The following is a 15940-nucleotide window of genomic DNA, read 5'->3' as shown; positions in this document are numbered from 1 at the left end:
CTGCACATTCCAGATGTCTGGGTTGTGTACCAAATGCCACCCCATTCTCTATATACACTTTTTACCAGTGCATTATGGGTAGTGAACTACTGGTAGTGCACTATGGGTATTGCAAAAGTAGTGAACTATATAGGGAAGTGCACTATACAGGGATACTTCCATTTGAGACGAAACCCTCGTATAAGATTGATGACAGGCGCTCCTTAAGGGACGCCTATATGGGGTCCTTCAGTTCTTTTCATAAACAGATGCACAGATTATCCATAATATTAACCAGACACTCTAGTGTGTGCTCTAACAATGAAAATAAATGTCTTCAAAAATGGAAGGCAGGTGAGAGGAGGCAAGATCAGGTGGGACCATTCTAGCCAATGAGAGGGCAGTGACCAACAGGCACAACGGTTTCCACTAGTTACCACAGCCACAAAGTCAAATTTGGCTCTATCGTAAAATTTCATGAGCACAAAAATTGGCATTTTGGTCTTAATTTAAGGTTAGGGTTAGGCATATGGTTAGCAGTGTGGTTAGGTTTAAAATCACATTTTAAGAAGATAAATTGTAGAAATAGGCAGGGTTTATGGCTTTGTGTTTGTGGTAACTAGTGACAACCAGGCACAACTCCAATATAAAGTGTTTTTTCTCAAAGTTGCAAGGATGTCACGTGTCCTACTTATATCAGTACACTAGAAACAACCTAAAGATTACGAAAATTCCATTAGATCAAATAAACCACATGTAGCAAATAAACCATTTCATTTATTTTTTTTGCTCACCAAATTTGACACTAATTGAAAACTCCTTGCTTGGAGAGAGAAATAAAAGTATGGCTCCCAGCACTCCACCCTGGACATGAACAGCCTTTGTGACCAAGTCCACCTATACAAGGCAGCGGTGCCCACCTTCGCCCGGGACCCTAAAGGACATCGCTCTCAAACGCAGGCACAACACTTCACACAGGAGCAACAGATCCCCCCCCCCACACATAGAGGACCCACGCCGAGAGGACCTACATCCAGACCACAACACCACCAGCCGCACACCCACCCCAACCAATCAACACCCCCTCAAGTCAACCATGCCCACACCCCATTTAGGCCCCCTCAGATCAGAACTATGGCCCTCCTGCCCACCCCATGCACATGCACCCCACCCCCACAAAGAGGGCCTCAACATGGAAGTCACACATACACCCAGGCCGTGAGCGGGCAAACAGGCCCAACCCCCACTCTTACACTAGCCCAAGCCAATGGCATGTACCAGATGCTCAGCAGGCTCTGCTCACACTTAATGGCCTGAGGCCAAACCACACGACCAACAACATTGGACACTTTTTGGAACACAAAGCCTTCACTATCTCATCCTGGAATATCCAAGGCCAGAGGTCATCTGCCTTTGGCCTAAAGAGCAGGAACCTGGACTTACAGGTTCCTGCTCGGAAATACAGACATTGTCATCCTACAACTAACATGGTATAGAGGAGACGGACCCACTGGTTGCCCTCTAGGTTACAGAGAGCAGGTAGTCCCATCCACCAGACTACCAGGTGTGAAACAGGGAAGGGACTCAGGGGGCATGATAATTTGGTATGGAACAGACCTAACTCACTCCATTAAATTAATCAAAACAGTAACATTTTACAATTGGCTAGAAATTCAAAATAAAATTATCTTAACTTAAAATGTCCTCCTGTGTGCTACAGTATCCCCCCCCACACACACTAGAATCCCCATACTTTAAAGAAGATAGCTTCTCCATCCCGGAGGGGGAAATCAATCATTTCCAGGCCCAGGGACATGTACTAGTCTGTGGCGACCTATATGCCAGAACCGGACAAGATCCTGACACCCTCAGCACACAGGGGGACAAACACCTGCCTGGAGGTGACAGCATTCCCTCCCCCATATGCCCCCCTAGGCACAACTATGACAACATAACCAACAAAAACAGGCCACAACTCCTGCAGCTCTGTCGCACGCTGGATATGTACATAGTCAATGGTAGGCTTCGAGGGCACTCCTATGGTAGGTACACCTATAGCTCATCTCTTGGCAGTAGTACTGTAGACTACTTTATCACTGACCTCAACCCAGAGTCTCTCAGAGCGTTCACAGTCAGCCCACTGATACACCTATCAGATCACAGCAAAATCACAGTCTACTTGAACAGAGCAATACTCAATCATGAGGCATCCAAGCGAAAGTAACTGAGTAATATTAAGAAATGCTATAGATAGAAGGAATGTAGTGTGGAAACCTACCTAAAAACAATTAGGCAACAACAAATTCAATCCCTTTTAGACAACTTCCTTGACAAAACGTTCCACTGTAATAGTGAAGGTGTAAACTTGGCAGTAGAAAATCTTAACAGTATATTTGACCTCTCAGCTTCCCTATCAAATCTAAAAATGTCAAACAGAAAACCGAAGAATATGAACAATGACAAATGGTTTGATGAAAAATGCAAAAACCTAAGAAAGAAATTGAGAAACCTGTCCAGCCAAAAACATAGAGACCCAGAAGACCTGAGCCTTCGCCTTCACTATGGTGAATCACTAAAACAATACAGAAATATACTACGGAAAAAGAAGGAACAGCACGTCAGAAATCAGCTCAATGTAATTGAAGAATCCATAGACTCTAACCACTTCTGGTAAAATTGGAAAACACTAAACAAACAACAACACGAAGATCTATCCAAAATGGAGATGTATGGGTAAACCACTTCTCCAATCTATCCAAAATGGAGATGTATGGATAAACCACTTCTCCAATCTTTTTGGCTCTATAACAAAGAACAAACAGCAAAAACATATACATGATCAAGCACAAATATTAGAATCAACTATTAAAGACTACCAGAACCCACTGGATTCTCCAATTACTGTGAATGAACTACAGGACAAAATAAAAACCCTCCAACCCAAAAAGGCCTGTGGTGTTGATGGTATCCTCATTGAAATGATCAAATATACAGACAACAAATTCCAATTGGCTATACTAAAACTCTTTAACATCATCCTTAGCTCTGGCATCTTCCCCAATATGTGGAACCAAGGACTGATCACCCCAATCCACAAAAGTGGAGACAAATTTGACCCCAATAACAACCGTGGAATATGCGTCAACAGCAACCGTGGGAAAATCCTCTGCATTATCATTAACAGCAGACTCGTACATTTCCTCAGTGAAAAAAATGTACTGAGCAAATGTCAAATTGGCTTTTTACCAAATTATCGTACGACAGACCACGTATTCACCCTGCACACCGTAATTGACAAACAAACAAACCAAAACAAAGTCAAAGTCTTCTCATGCTTTGTTGATTTCAAAAAAGCCTTCGACTCATTTTGGCATGAGGGTCTGCTATACAAATTGATGGAAAGTGGTGTTGGGGGAAAAACACGACATTATAAAATCCATGTACACAAACAACAAGTGTGCGGTTAAAATAGGCAAAAAATACACACATTTCTTCCCACAGGGGTGAAACAGGGTGGCAGCTTAAGCCCCACCCTCTTCAACATATATATCAATGAATTGGCGAGGGCACTAGAACAGTCTGCAGCACCCGGCCTCACCCTACTAGAATCCGAAGTCAAATGTCTACTGTTTGCTGATGATCTGGTGCTTCTGTCACCAACCAAGGAGGGCCTACAGCAGCACCTAGATATTCTGCACAGATTCTGCCAGACCTGGGCTCTGACAGTAAATCTCAGTAAGACAAAAATAATGATGTTCCAAAAAAGGTCCAGTCGCCAGGACCACAAATACAAATTCCATCTAGACACCGTTGCCCTAGAGCACACAAACAACGATGCATATCTCGGCCTAAACATCAGCGCCACAGGTAACTCCCACAAAGCTGTGAATAATCTGAGAGACAAGGCAAGAATGGCATTCTATGCCATCAAAAGGAACATAAAATTCGACATACCAATTAGGATCTGGCTAAATATACTTGAATCAGTTATAGGACCCAATGCCCTTTATGGTTGTGAGGTCTGGGGTCCGCTCACCAATCAATAATTCACAAAATGGGACAAACACCAAATTGAGACTCTGCATGCAGAATTCTGCAAAAATATCCTCTGTGTACAACGTGAAACACCAAATAATGCATGCAGAGAGATACCCGCTAATTATCAAAATCCAAAAAAGAGCCGTTAAATACTACAACCACCTAAAAGGAAGCGATTCCCAAACCTTCCATAACAAAGCCATCACCTACAGAGAGATGAACCTGGAGAAGAGTCCCCTAAGCAAGCTGGTCCTGGGGCTCTGTTCACAAACACAAATAGACCCCACAGAGCCCCAGGACAGTACCCAACAAAATCACACATTGGAAAGTGACACATTGGAAAGAATTAACAGAAAAACAGAGTAAACTAGAATGATATTTTGCCATAAACAGAGTACACAGTGGCAGCATACCTGACCACTGTGACTGACCCAAACTTAAGGAAAGCTTTGACTATGTACAGACTCAGTGAGCATAGCCTTGATATTGAGAAAGGCTGCCGTAGGCAGACCTGGCTCTCAAGAGAAGACAGGCTATGTGCACACTGCCCACAAAATGAGGTGGAAACTGAGCTGCACTTCCTAACCTCCTGCCAAATGTATGACCATATTAGAAACACATATTTCCCTCAGACTACACAGATCCACAAAGAATTCGAAAACAAACCCAATTTGGATAAACTCCCATATCTACTGGGTGAAATACCACAGCGTGACATCACAGCAGCAAGATTTGTGACCTGTTCTCACAAGAAAAGGGCAACCAGTGAAGAACAAACACCATTGTAAATACAACCCATATTTATGTTTATTTATTTTCCCTTTTGTACTTTACCAATTGCACATTGTTACAAACACTGTATATATACATAATATGACATTTGAAATGTCTTTATTCTTTTGGAACTTCTGTGAGTGTAATTTTTACTGTTAATTTTAATTGTTTATTTCAATTTTGTATATTATCTACTTCTCTTGCTTTGACAATGTGAACATATGTTTCCCATGTCAATAAAGCCCCTTGAATTGAAAAAAAACGAAAAAAAGCGCCACCTGGTGGAAAGACAGATTTCGGGCCCAGTTATCCCTCTTTGGTTCACCTCTTCCTCTCAGACAGACAACAGCAGGAGGCAGCACCAGGTCCTTGTAACTGAGTGCTGTATGACAGAGACACAAGTATCCACTACATTCCCACAGGTCCCATACACAGCTGTGTAGCGTAGCAATGTAAATAGTTTATTTTTATTTTTAAACGCTGCTTCAGAAAAAAGTAAATTTTCCAAAGTCCCCACAATGTTCGAGCCACACCCCATTGGTTCTCAGTAATGCTAGTATATTTACACACACAACACCTCTTACAAACAGGCCGGCTATCCATCTATATGGTGCAGGGTCCAGGTCCACTCCACAGGGTCCAGGCCCACCATGAGGTCTCTACTCCACAGGGTCCAGGCCCCACCATGGTCTCTACTCCACAGGGTCCAGATCCACCATGAGGTCTCTACTCCACACGATCCAGGCCCACCATGAGGTCTCTACTCCACAGGGTCCAAGCCACCATGAGGTCTCTACTCCACAGGGTCCAGGCCCACCATGAGGTCTCTACTCCACAGGGTCAGGTCCACCATGAGGTCTCTACTCCACAGGGTCCGCCCACCATGAGGTCTCTACTCCACAGGTCCAGGCCCACCATGAGGTCTCTACTCCACAGGTCCAGGCCACCATGAGGTCTCTACTCCACAGGTTCAGGTCTCTACCACCAGGGTCCAGGTCATCTACTCCCACAGGGCCAGGTCTCTACTCCACAGGGTCCAGGTCTCTACTCCACAGGGTCCAGGTCCTCTACTCCACAGGGTCCAGGTCTCTACTCCACAGTTCCAGGTCTCACCCACGGGTTCAGGTCTCTACTCCACAGGTCCAGGTCTCTCTCCACAAGTCCAGGTCTCTACTCCACAAGGTCAGGTCTCTACTCCACAGGGTCCAGGTCTCTACTCCACAGGCGTCCAGGTCTCACCTCCTTACTCCCAAGGTCCAGGTCTCTACTCCACAGGGTCCAGGTCTCTACTCCACAGGGTCCAGGTCTCTACTCCACAGGGTCCAGGTCTCTACTCCACAGGGTCCAGGTCTCTACTCCATAGGGTCCAGGTCTCTACTCCACAGGGTCCAGGTCTCTACTCCACAAGGTCCAGGTCTCTACTCCACAGTAGAGTAGAGACCAGTAGAATCTATGCCACTATAAACAGTTATAGTCTGTTATATGTGTGGCCATATTATACAGTCTACCCACGCCCCAGGAGTGCTTGAGAAACCAGCACGGAGAAACTCTATTTCTACAAGGTTCTTGACATTGTGATACTCCCCAAGAACTACTGTAGGTAGAGCAACCTCTGATCTACAGAGCCCATTAATACCCACAATCAGCACAGCTACAATGTTTATTTTTCAGTCTTGGACCAAACATCCTGAAACAAGTGATGTGTCTTATTACCAATGTGTGTACAGTTTCCGTTGAGGATAAATATCAACTATAGATGAACATTCAATGCTGAAACCATTACTAACCAGACTTGTATTTAGGTTTTAATAGAATCTACAAAATATGATTCATTTTCAAGCCAGACCATTCCTATCGGGAAAATGTCTTAAAGCTACAGTACAGACAAAACAAAGCAAAGTGTCTATATTAACATGTACACGTTCCGTCTCTTCTTCTTTGGGATGAATGAAATGGCTCCGTGGCAACAACAAAAAAGCCACAAGTTATATTAACTTGATTTGAGACACAAGAAACTAAATCTGCGTACATAAAGTAATTCAGTACCACCATGTTGAAAATAAAACAAAAAGCATTGATATCAAATGGAAATGTCACTCATGGATACGTAGTTATGTTGTTTAAATATACCAGACAAACATACAAATATTTTTGTAACATTTTTTTTTTTTTTTACACATACATAACTCTTCTTCAGCATAGTTTTTTCTCTATATACACAAGCAGATACATGATAACATGGTCCTCTATCTACACAGCCAGATACATGATAACATGGTCCTCTATCTACACAGCCAGATACATGATAACATGGAACAGGGTTGATTATATACTTGATTGGATCTTGAAGGAAAATGGGGAAGAAGAATGGTTTTATGGGTAGTGTAGTCTTTCAGTAGTCCATGTATAGGCTGGGTATAGTCTGTGTCAGGCAGATAACCAGCCGCCTGACGTCTTCAGTAATATTGCCACAGTCAGTCAGCATGGTTGAGGTCCAGCGCCATGCACCCTGTCCCACTACACACTGTATCCATATGTCTCTGGCTTTCAGACGGTATTGTCCCTCTCAATGTTTTGTCCTTAGTACAGGGTTACCCAAACTCAGTCCTGGGGACCACACGTGCACCTTTTGGTTTTTGCCATCAAAGGTTGATTACTAGTTGATTATTTCAATCAGCTGTGTTGTACTAGGGCAAAAAACAAAATCTGTGCCACATGGGTCCAAAGGACCAAGTTTGGGAAACCCCGCCTTAGTACATACTCCTATCGCCTCTCACTAGAATAAAATGGCACAGTCCACGTTGCACCTCCACGCCCTCTCTCACTAGATTAAAATGGCACAGTCCACCCTGCACTGCCACACACCCTCTCACTAGATTAAAATGGCACAGTCCACTCTGCACTGCCACACCCCCTCGCACTAGATTAAAATGGCACATTCCACCGTGTACTGTGACACCCCCCTCGCACTAGATTCAGGTGGTGCAGTCTGTCAAAGTGTCTCCTTAGTACATTCTCCCACTTTCTCTCACCCCCCGGGTGGTACACACCCCTCACTAGATCCAGACGGTAATGTCCCTTTCAATATGTCTCCAAGTCATTGTCAAGTTCCACCCCCTCTCATTCGATTAAAATGGCACAGTCCACCCTGCACTGCCACAACTCCTCACTGGATCCAGATGGTATTGGCCCGGTCGGGCCGGCGCGGGTCGTCGGTCAGATCTCCGAAGGTAGAAAAGAACTGTTCCATCTCTTTCTGCAGCATGTCGTTCCTCTTCTCTGCGTCATCCTTGGCTCGCTCTGCGTTACGAAACTTGATCTCCACCATGGTGACCTTCTTCTTCTCCTGGTTCAGCTCCTCGTGAAGAGTCCCCATCTCAGTCTCCAACTCCAGGTTACTGTGCTCCAGGCTGCGGAGACGAGAGCAGTTAGTTTAGAAGGAGGACGAAGATATTTAAAGTGGCACTCCAGTCTCTTTTTCACCTCATTTAACACCCGATTTACTTAACAAATGGCACATCTCAATAGGTGGTCCAGGTAAGTCATGACATAACACAATGCCTCAGGAGGTTGAAGAAATTTGGCTTGTCACCCAAAACCCTGACAAACTTTTACAGATGCACAATCGAGAGCATCCTGTCGGGCTGTATCACCGCCTGGTACAGCAACTGCACCACCCTCAACCGCAAGGCTCTCCAGAGGGTGGTGCGGTCTGCACAACACATAACCGGGGACAAACTACCTGCCCTCCAGGACACCTACACCACCCGATGTCACAGGAAGGCCAAAAAGATCATCAAAGACAACAACCACCCGAGCCACTGCCTGTTCACCCTGCTATCATCCAGAAGGCGAGGTCAGTACAGGTGCATCAAAGCGGGGACCGAGAGACTGAAAAACAGCTTCTATCTTAAGGACATCAGACTGTTAAACAGCCATCACTAACTCAGAGAGGCTGCAACCTACATTGAGACCCAATCACTGGCCACTTAAATAAATGGATCACTGGTCACTTTATACAATGCCACTATAAATAATGCCACTTTAATAATGTTTACATATCTTACATTACTCATATCACATGTATATACTGTATTTTATACCATCTATTGCACCTTGCCCATGCCGCTCAGGCATCGCTCATCCATATACTTACATGTACATATTCTCATGCACCCCTTTAGATTTGTGTGTATTAGGTAGTTGTTGGGGAATTGTTAAGATTACTTGTTAGATATTACTGCACTGTTGGAAATAGAAGCACAAGCATTTCGCTACACTCACATTAACATCTGCTAACCTTGTGTATGTGACAAATAAAATTGGATTTGATTTGATTTTGATTAGCCTTTTATGCTCGCTTCGAGGCAAGCAACACTTAAGCATACAGGATAGCACCAGCTGTTCCGGACGACTGTGTGATCACGCTCTCCGTAGCCGATGTGAGCCAGACCTTTAAACAGGTCAATATTCACAAAGCCGCGGGGCCAGACGGATTACCAGGAAGTGTACTCAAAGCATGCGCGGACCAACTGTCAAGTGTCTTCACTGACATTTTCAACCTCTCCCTGACCGAGTCTGTAATACCTACATGTTTCAAACAGATCACCATAGTCCCTGTGGCCAAGAAAACAAAGGTAACCTGCCTAAATGACTATCGCCCGTAACACTCACGTCGGTAGCCATAAAGTGCTTTGAAAGGCTGGTCGTGACTCACATCAAGACCATCATGCCCGGAAACGCTAGACCCACTCCAATTTGCATACCGCCCCAACAGCTCCACAGATGACGCAATCTCAATCTCACTCCACACTGCCCTTTCCCACCTGGACAAAAGGAACAGCTATGTGAGAATGCTATTCATTGACTACAGCTCAGCGTTCAACACCATAGTGACCTCAAAGCTCATCACTAAGCTAAGGATCCTGGACTTCCTGACGGGCCGGCCCCAGGTGGTAAGGGTAGGCAACAACACAACTGCCACGCTGATCCTCAACACTGGGGCCCCTCACGAATGCGTGCTCAGTCCCTTCCTGTTATCCCTGTTCACCCACGAGAGCGTGGCCAAGCACAACTCCAACATCATCATGAAGTTTGTTGACGACACAACGGTGGTAGGCCTGATCAATGATGAGACAGCCTATAGTGAGGAGGTCAGAGACCGGGCACTGTGGTCCCAGGACAACAACCTCTCCCTCAATGTGAGCAAGACAAAGGAGCTGATTGTGGGCTATAGGAAAAGGGGGCCGAACAGGCCCCTATTAACATTGACGGACTGTAGTGGAGCAGAAAACTCCTTTCTAGGGAGTTTTTCCTAGCCACCGTGCTTCTACACCTGCATTGCTTGCTGTTTCTGTATCTTGCTGGGTTTCTGTACAGCACTTTGTGACATCAGCTGATGTAAGAAGGGCTTTATAAATACATTTGATTGATGACTGCTGAACAATTAATCAAATGGCCACCCGGACTATTAACATTGACCCTCCTATCCACTGCTGCTACTCGCTGTTTATTATCTATGCATAGTCACTTTGCAAATGACCTCGACTAACCTGTACCCCCGCACATTGACTCGGTACTCGTTATTGTTATGTCATTTTCTTGTGTTCCTTCTTTTTATTTATTTACTTTAGTTTATTTAGTAAATATTTTCTTAACTCTATTTCTTGAACAGCATTGTTGGTTAATTAAGGGCTTGTAAGTAAGCATTTCACTGTAAGGTCTACAGTACACCTGTTCGGTGTAGCCCTTATTTCGGAGTATGTGACAAATAACATTTTATTTTATTTGATCATGGATTCCCATTAGACCAATTCCTTGAATGCCTTACTCGTTGAAGTTTGCAGTCTAAAAAAACAAACATTTTGCTCATAACATTTTTTTTTCTCTTTAGTGTGTTTACTGTATTTATACTGGGATATGGCTTTTCAACAGGAGGACATCTTTAAGCTCTTCCTTAAATCTCTAAAACAGTCTTCTCTTCATCTCATTCCCTTCATCTGCACTGATTGTAAAAGACTTGGCTGGCTTTCACCTTGTCCGTTCTTTCAGATCAGTGCAATGAAAGAGAAGAGGCAAGAAAAACAATTAAGAAAGATCCTCTGTCTGCAGAAAGAGCTTGTTAAGATATGCACGAACTGTCCTCAAATTAAATAAATGTCTATCTCAGTTTTATTCTAATGACACAGTAGGAGGTAGTGGTCCTACCTTGTTATCCTGGCCTCGTACTCAGTCTTCTGCTTCTGCATCTCGTGTTTCAGGCTGGCCACCAGGCTGTGTAGAGCACTGTGACTACTGGGTCCTTTATTGACTGGGAACGTCTCACTGTTATCACTGCTGCTGGTGGCTCCACTACCCCTCCCTCCACTACCTCCACCACCGTTCCTCCGCTCCCCCTCCACGTCCCCCCCTGGCTGGGGCTGCTCGCCGAGGGAGGACAGCCCCCTAGGTCCATCCAGCAGCAGCAGGGGGTCCTGGTAGTGGCCCAGCCCACCGTAGAAGTCCTGTTCTGGGCAGGTGGTGGTGGAGGAACGGCAGGACGTGGAGTTGTCTGGAAGAGAGATCTCACAGGAGGAGGTGGACCAGGTTGCACTGTCCACACTCTGCTTGTCCTCACAGCTAGAGCTGAGACACGGCTGTTGTTGATTTTGTAACTGTTGTTGTTGTTGTTGCTGCTGGACGTTGTCATAGGTGGACAGCCGGTTCTGGGCTGCCGTCTGCTCCCCACAGTCCCGAGACTTGCTGTCTCGTAAGGTGACCGGGTAGCCATTGGGCACCCACAGACCATTACGCCCGTTCAGGGTACCGTTCACCACGTCGGTACTTGACACGCCCATGCGGACACCTCCGTTAGGGACCCCGCTGGTGCCCATCTTGGTGCCCGAGCCCTTCAGGGTGCGCCGGGCCTGGAGGCCGCTGATGCCTCCTATTAATAAAAATAACAACAATACATTTTATGTGTCTTTCAGGACTGTCATTGTCCAAGACACATTTCCCCACGGGGACAATAAAGTATCCTATCCTATACTCAAGGACACCTTACATTAGAAGTACAGTCAAATCAAAGTACAACTAAATTCAAAACCTAGTGTAATTAAAATCAAAACCTAGTGCAATTAAAATCAAAACCTAGTGAAATTAAAATCAAAACCTAGTGCAATTAAAATCAATACCTAGTGAAATTAAAATCAAAACCTAGTGCAATTAAAATGTGACCGAACAGAGCAGATAGTAACCTGTGTTACCGGGCAGAGTCTGGCTCTTCTCCTGGTTGGCTGCGTCTCCAGAGGGGGAACAACTAAATGAGCCGTTGGTGACCACGCCGCTGCCCTTGGAGACCGCCGGGTTCTTCTTCACTGTTAACGGCGGGCTGCGGGCCAGGTCAAAGCGCCCGGTAACATGGCCGTTAAGTGGGCTGGCTGAGCGAGGAGAACCGGAGCCGTTGTTGTCTAACGTTACCGGGGGCTGGCGGTGAGGCGACTCGGGGGTCTCCCAAGAACACTGTTTCACCCTCTGCTGGGGTATTTGGGTATTGTTGTTCTGTTCTGTAGTCTGTACCGTCGGCACAATCTGGGTCAGCCTCTTCTGGACCTACAGGATAATAATATATTACACTTAGTGCAGTGGGTACATTTGAGTATATGTAAAAGGTGGGATTCGGGCAGCCTTCGCTTAAGAACCCAAAGTCTTAACCATTAGACCAAGAAGGAACCTTATGGACCAAGGCTGACAATTGGGTTTACAAGTCCCAGGGCTACTAATCACTAGAGCGGGATTCCAAATTCCCCTCCACTACTGTTTGAACCCACAACTTTGGTGTTGCTAGCTAGCTAGTACCAGGCTTTTAATACCGTGCTTGGGCTCTCGTACCCACCTCGTTGTTGTTGTTGACCAGCTCCAGTGTCTTGGGACTGTCCTCGTCTCTAGGGAACAACACGTCGTGACGACCAATCAGAACAGACATCAGCTGCTGCACCAGCACTGTACCTGAGAACACCAGAAAGGTTACATGTCTTCCCAGGTCCATACGCATCAGAATACTGTACACTCACAGTGTCGTAGGCCTAGAAGGACAATGGTGTCAAATTACTACATATTTGATTAATTATTGAGATCATGTATGCCGTTCTTTCCACTTAAAAAGTTACATTTTTTTCCATCGAAATGCACTTTATTTAACCAGGTAGGTTCTCTTTGACAATAGAAACCTGAAAAGCCACAGACATCAAGGTGAGCTAGAAAATAAACTGACCTTCCATGATTGCTACAGGGTCTTCGATCTTTGGCCGTAGTATATTTGGACCAAAGACCGTGGCCAGGTTCTGGACACTCATTTTATTCACACCTGAATAGGACTGGACTTCATCTAAAAATCTGTAGGAGAAACACAATTAACATCCCAGTTAGCTTTTTTAAATGATAGTTAAATACTGTGGAACAACAAAGTCACCAACACTAGAAACTTTGCAGGTCAGTCTATGAAAAATAATACTGGTCTTCACAGTAATACAGTGATACAGTAATATAATAATACACAATAATGCAGTGATACTACTCTACCTGCATATGTACTGCAGCAGATTGTAGTTGACTGGAGGTAGACATTCCACTTGTCTTTTCAGTTCCTTCATTCCCTGGGGAGAGAATACACAAGTTGCACTTAATGTACATCCCAATGTACTCTAGAAGTAGGGTACTAGGGGGTAAGTAGCCCCCTGGGGTAACTTCCCCCCCCCCCCTGTAATTCACATTAAGACCACAAGATGTCACCAAATTATTTCCCCAACACTTTCCATGGCTGCCACTGTTCTTGCTCAGCGATAAATGTCCACTGTGTCATCAAAACTTTTGGAGATATTTCAACAAAACGATTTCTACCTGTCATTTAAACAATGACTAGCCTAGTTAGTGCTAGTTTATGCTAACTTGATAGCTAGCAACTTCGCTAGCTAGTTAGCATAATATGCTAGGAGGGCTAGTTAGCAACCTTACTACCAGATCATCTGAGGTAAAATATATTAAAAAGATAACGTAACTTAATTGCAGTTGTAAGTGTTTCTACCAGTGACGGATAGTTTTACAGTTAATGTTACTTTATAGCCTTTTAGTTGCTACATAGCATTTTATGTCATATAGCTAGATAGCTAGCTAAGATTTTAAGAGAGAGCTTTTCAATTAGCATCTTCCCCCCTGTTTTTAGTCACAGGTGGATTAGGTGTGCGCAGTGCAGGAGGTGGGCTCATGAGTTGTGGTCCAATTTGACTGGGGATAGCTTTATTTGTGACCTACTGTATGTACAAATTAGAATCGTGCAATAGCAGAGAATAAGAGAGTTCCCACATCAATGTTACACTAGGTTAATTAGTTAAGTTGTTGTTGTTAAATGTTATATTCCAATGTTATTTAATGTCATTAGTTAATATTCCATTCCAATATTTTTGAAAACCTTTTGCTCCTGAATGTAATTTTAAAGACTGCTGGGATTTAAAATCTTGCATTATTCAAACAATATTTAGTGCAGTTGTACATATTGGGTTGTATGGGTAAGGAACAGCAAAGACAGAACAAAGACAATGAATGTGCAGGTGAGGGACTTTACATCAAATCTCCTCATAGTGCAGATATTACGTTAAATAAAGGTTAAATAAAGAAAAAATGAACGGTGACGTGCAACACCATTTCCCCCCCATATTTTATTTAAATAATTAAAATGAGACAACTAGACATTGCTTTTAAGTATTACTTCCATATTTTATTTAAATCATTAAAATGAGACAACTAGACATTGCTTTTAAGTATTACTTACAAAGAATTTCTAAATTTTAAACTGCTTAATGATTTTAACACACTTGTGTGAAAACCCTATGGCCAATAAATCTTCAACTGCACTCGGGGGGGGGGGGGGGGGGCAGTTACCCTGTTATAAAAAATAACCAAAACGCCCCTTTTCTAAAAACAAAAAAAAAAAGTGTAAATTGTAGCCATGTATTTCCCTTTATAGTTTGTTCTCCTAAGCATGACCTTCATCCACATACCATTTCTTTCCAAAAAGTAGCTTTTTTTTTGTGTCGGCAATTAGACGTTTTTATGTTACCGTTATTTAACTAGGTAAGTTAGTTAAGAACAAATTCTTCTTTACAATGACAGCCAAACCTGGGCGACGCTGGGCCAATTGTGCGCCGCCCTATGGGACTCCCAATCACAGGAGGTTGTGATACAGCCTGGAATCGAACCAGGGTCTGTAGTGACGCCTCTAGCACCTTAGACCGCTGCGCCACTCAGGAGCCCCTACGGTATCAGTTTAATACATATTCTACACTCTTTGGAGCGATTAATGGGATGGATTAGGGTAAACATATAGTTTGACATCACCACATAATATTAGCTAATTGTTTTACGGAAGTAGATAGGCTTCATTAACTATTAACTCTGGTTTACATGTATGCTTTAAATGTATCCTTAGTAGATATTTTCCCCACATTATGAATGGACATTAAAAATGCATAATAAACCCTATTTATCCAATTCAGCATATCTGTACCATTAATCGTATGAGTCCAAGTCCATTTATCAAGTCATAGGTGATCCATTGATGACATCTTAACAGATCTCCATTTTTAATCTGGTCCAGATTTTATCATAATCAATATCCTTAGTTGCGTCCCAAAGAGCACCCTATTCCCTATCTAGTGCAATACTTTTAACCAGGGCCGACAGGGCTCTGGGGATCAATAGGGTATCATTTGGGAGAAAGCCCATATCCCAGACCATTATTGTGTCTTCTGCCGTGACCTCACTAGCTTTACCGGTGGGCCATTCCCAAGGTCTACACTGATCCTGCGAAGAAAATAAAAAACCTTCACTTTCTTTGACATTTTCATTGTGTCTTTCAAACAATTCAAAGAAAAGACAGCAAAGCATGGTGGGAATATGAGATATAGAATGAGAAAAATGTGCGGCTTCTTCAGTTCAATCTGCTGGTCATGCTCAGGACTTTGATTGTGTTTGCTGTGAAATGATCCGATACCTATGGGATGACTGGCTGACTAACTGGTTGACTGGCTGACTGGTTGGCTGGCTGACTGGCTGACTGGTTGACTGGCTAACTGGTTGACTGGCGGACTGGTTGACTGGCTAACTGGTTGACTGG

General features: G+C 44.0%; 1 protein-coding gene across 1 annotated transcript in view; it reads right to left on the bottom strand.

The window, feature by feature from the left end:
- Positions 1-6437: 6437 nt before the first annotated feature.
- The window catches only part of arhgap24 (Rho GTPase activating protein 24), a 53313-nt gene continuing 43810 nt past the window's right edge, over positions 6438-15940 (bottom strand). Inside the window, exons 5-10 of the mRNA XM_070449776.1 lie at positions 13351-13424; positions 13043-13164; positions 12665-12777; positions 12036-12381; positions 10999-11716; positions 6438-8201 (exon numbers count right to left, since the gene is read on the bottom strand). Coding sequence (XP_070305877.1) covers positions 7958-8201; positions 10999-11716; positions 12036-12381; positions 12665-12777; positions 13043-13164; positions 13351-13424 — 1617 coding nt within the window. The 3' untranslated portion in view covers positions 6438-7957. The remainder of the gene's footprint in view (positions 8202-10998; positions 11717-12035; positions 12382-12664; positions 12778-13042; positions 13165-13350; positions 13425-15940) is intronic.

This window comes from Salvelinus sp. IW2-2015, linkage group LG20 (genome assembly GCF_002910315.2).
Source record: "Salvelinus sp. IW2-2015 linkage group LG20, ASM291031v2, whole genome shotgun sequence".
Taxonomy (NCBI): domain Eukaryota; kingdom Metazoa; phylum Chordata; class Actinopteri; order Salmoniformes; family Salmonidae; genus Salvelinus; species Salvelinus sp. IW2-2015.
This window is presented reverse-complemented; position numbering and strand designations above follow the sequence as displayed.